The sequence below is a fragment of the Clinocottus analis genome, unplaced genomic scaffold (genome assembly GCF_023055335.1).
Source record: "Clinocottus analis isolate CAN_PGR_092001 unplaced genomic scaffold, fCliAna1.0.p SCAF_6, whole genome shotgun sequence".
NCBI lineage: Eukaryota > Metazoa > Chordata > Actinopteri > Perciformes > Cottidae > Clinocottus > Clinocottus analis.
In genome coordinates, this window is record NW_027176218.1 from 12,878,087 (window position 1) to 12,880,370 (window position 2,284).

At 42.0% G+C, this 2,284-nt stretch overlaps 1 protein-coding gene across 1 annotated transcript; it reads left to right on the forward strand.

The window, feature by feature from the left end:
- Positions 1–2,010, forward strand: LOC137803789 (zona pellucida sperm-binding protein 4-like). The gene is made up of 8 exons (XM_068602520.1): positions 1–237; positions 338–522; positions 610–707; positions 806–966; positions 1,042–1,234; positions 1,420–1,567; positions 1,650–1,725; positions 1,807–2,010. The coding sequence occupies exons 1-8, from the start codon at positions 93–95 to the stop codon at positions 1,896–1,898; spliced, it is 1,098 nt and encodes a 365-aa protein (XP_068458621.1). The 5' UTR covers positions 1–92; the 3' UTR covers positions 1,899–2,010.
- Positions 2,011–2,284: the final 274 nt, after the last annotated feature.

Below are 2,284 nucleotides of genomic sequence, written 5' to 3' on the forward strand. Positions count from 1 at the left end.
TTACAATACTGGACAGACCTAATTTGGCAATTGGTGGTCAGCAGCAGCAAAAGAACCCTCAAACGCCACAGAGACCTCACATTTCCAACCCAATGTTGTCAAAGCCTCCTCCTGCCGAGAGTTGTGAAGTGTCAAAAAGCACGAGAGTCCCTTGTGGACTTCCTGACATCACTGTTGATGGATGCAAAGACATAAACTGCTGTTTTGATGGCCGAAACTGCTACTATGGAAAGGCAGGTGAGTTTTGAAAAGAATTTCATGCAATGGACCGTAATGGAGGATGCAAAAAAGGTGTTCTACATATTTAACCTGTCAATGCTTGTTTTTCTGCCACCAGTGACCGTTCAGTGCACCAAAGACGGCCATTTCATTGTTGTAGTGGCGAGAGATGCCACGCTGCCCAACATTGACCTTGGTTCAATCTCACTGTTGAGCAACGATCCAGGCTGTTCACATGTTGACTCTAATTCAGACTTTGCCATCTATTACTTTCCTGTTACCTCGTGTGGCACCGTTGTTTTGGTAAGACCTTGAGTTTATCAACTTTTTCACTGGTTAAAAAAAGTCAAATTTTTACCCCATAATGTGTTTTTCTTTTACATTTTGTAGGAGGAGCCTGGTGTTATAATCTATGAGAACAAAATGTTCTCCTCATATGAAGTGGACACCAGGCGTCGTGGAGCCATTACCAGAGACAGTCACTATGAGTAGGTGATGCTTTTTAAAAGTAATTTGGTAATATAATTTGGTAATATCTAAATAACAGATCTGACCAAGCAACATAATGCCAGTTTTCTCTTTTCAGATTGATATTCCAGGGTAGGTACATTGGCACCACTGTTCAAACTGTGGTTGCAGAAGTATTACCGTTATCAACTCCTCCTCTACCAGTTGCTGCTCTGGGACCCATCAGAGTGGAACTGAGGTTGGGTAATGGACAATGCATGTCAAAGGGTTGTAATGAAGGTAAGTGAATGTCGGCTTGGCAGCGCTGCTGTGTTTGTAGATGGCTGTCATACTAACTGGTCCCTGCTCTCACAGTGGACGCGGCCTATACCTCGTGCTACACGGAGGCTGACTATCCTGTGACCAAAGTACTGAGGGAACCTGTGTACGTGGAGGTTCAACTCATGGAAAAGACTGATCCCAACCTTGTTCTGACTCTTGGTCGCTGTTGGGCGACCACAGGCCCCAACCCTCACAGTCTGCCCCAGTGGGACATTCTGAAAGACGGGTAACTAAAACACCAATTTAACACTCTTCTCCTGTTTAAAACAACATGTTCAACCATTTTTATCAGAGTTTACACTTCTGCTCATCCGGATAAGTGAAAGAGAAATGACTGCTATGAAATCACTGGCTTCCCTATTTAATTGATTTACAGATGAGTTGCTTTGATGCCATTTTCTTTTCATCCAGGTGTCCATACAGGAATGATAACTACTTGTCCTCACTGGTTCCAGTCGGCCCCTCCTCTGGTCTGGACTTACCCAGTCACTACAGACGTTTCTTGTTCAAAATGTTTACCTTTGTTGACCCCAATTCAATGCAACCTATGAAGGAACAGGTAATAATTTAATCCACTGATGATAAACTGATTCAACAACATATGTGTGTACTGCTCTGCTTACATGCTTTTCTTTGTTCAGGTGTACATTCACTGCAGTACAGCTGTGTGCACTCCTACAGCGGGCTACTCCTGTGAACCAATATGCTACAGAAAAAGTAAGAGATGAATTTATAATCTGCAGAATTAAAGGAGCAAAATGCACATAAATCTGACCATGTTTGTTTGTCTGTTTGTAGGGAGAGATGTCACGGCTGTGGACCAGACACATCCTGAGCCGATGGTTGTGGTTTCTGTAGGACCAGTGAGCATGGTTGCCTCTGTGGAGTAAACAGCAGAGTCAAACTCAAGAACTTGGCCATGATCATAAAGTAAAAGATTTGCATATGACATACTGTGTGTTGTAAGGATTGCAAAAAGACGTGTGCTGCAGAAAGAATGAAATTGATCCCCAAAAATATTGTAGACACATTTGTATTAAAATATATTGGCTTTGATGTGCTGTAAATACTTTTGATAACTTCTGTGCATATCACTTTTTTAATTAATAATGGTCAGTGATGCTCTTACAGGTTCAACTGGCAGTATTATTTCATGGTTCATCTGAAACAAAAAATACAACAATTTTTGTTTCAAGCTTATCAAGTACCCGACCCTGAGGGGTTATAAGACACCAAAGGTACAGCTGCGGTGGACACATTTCATATAGTTTCATTT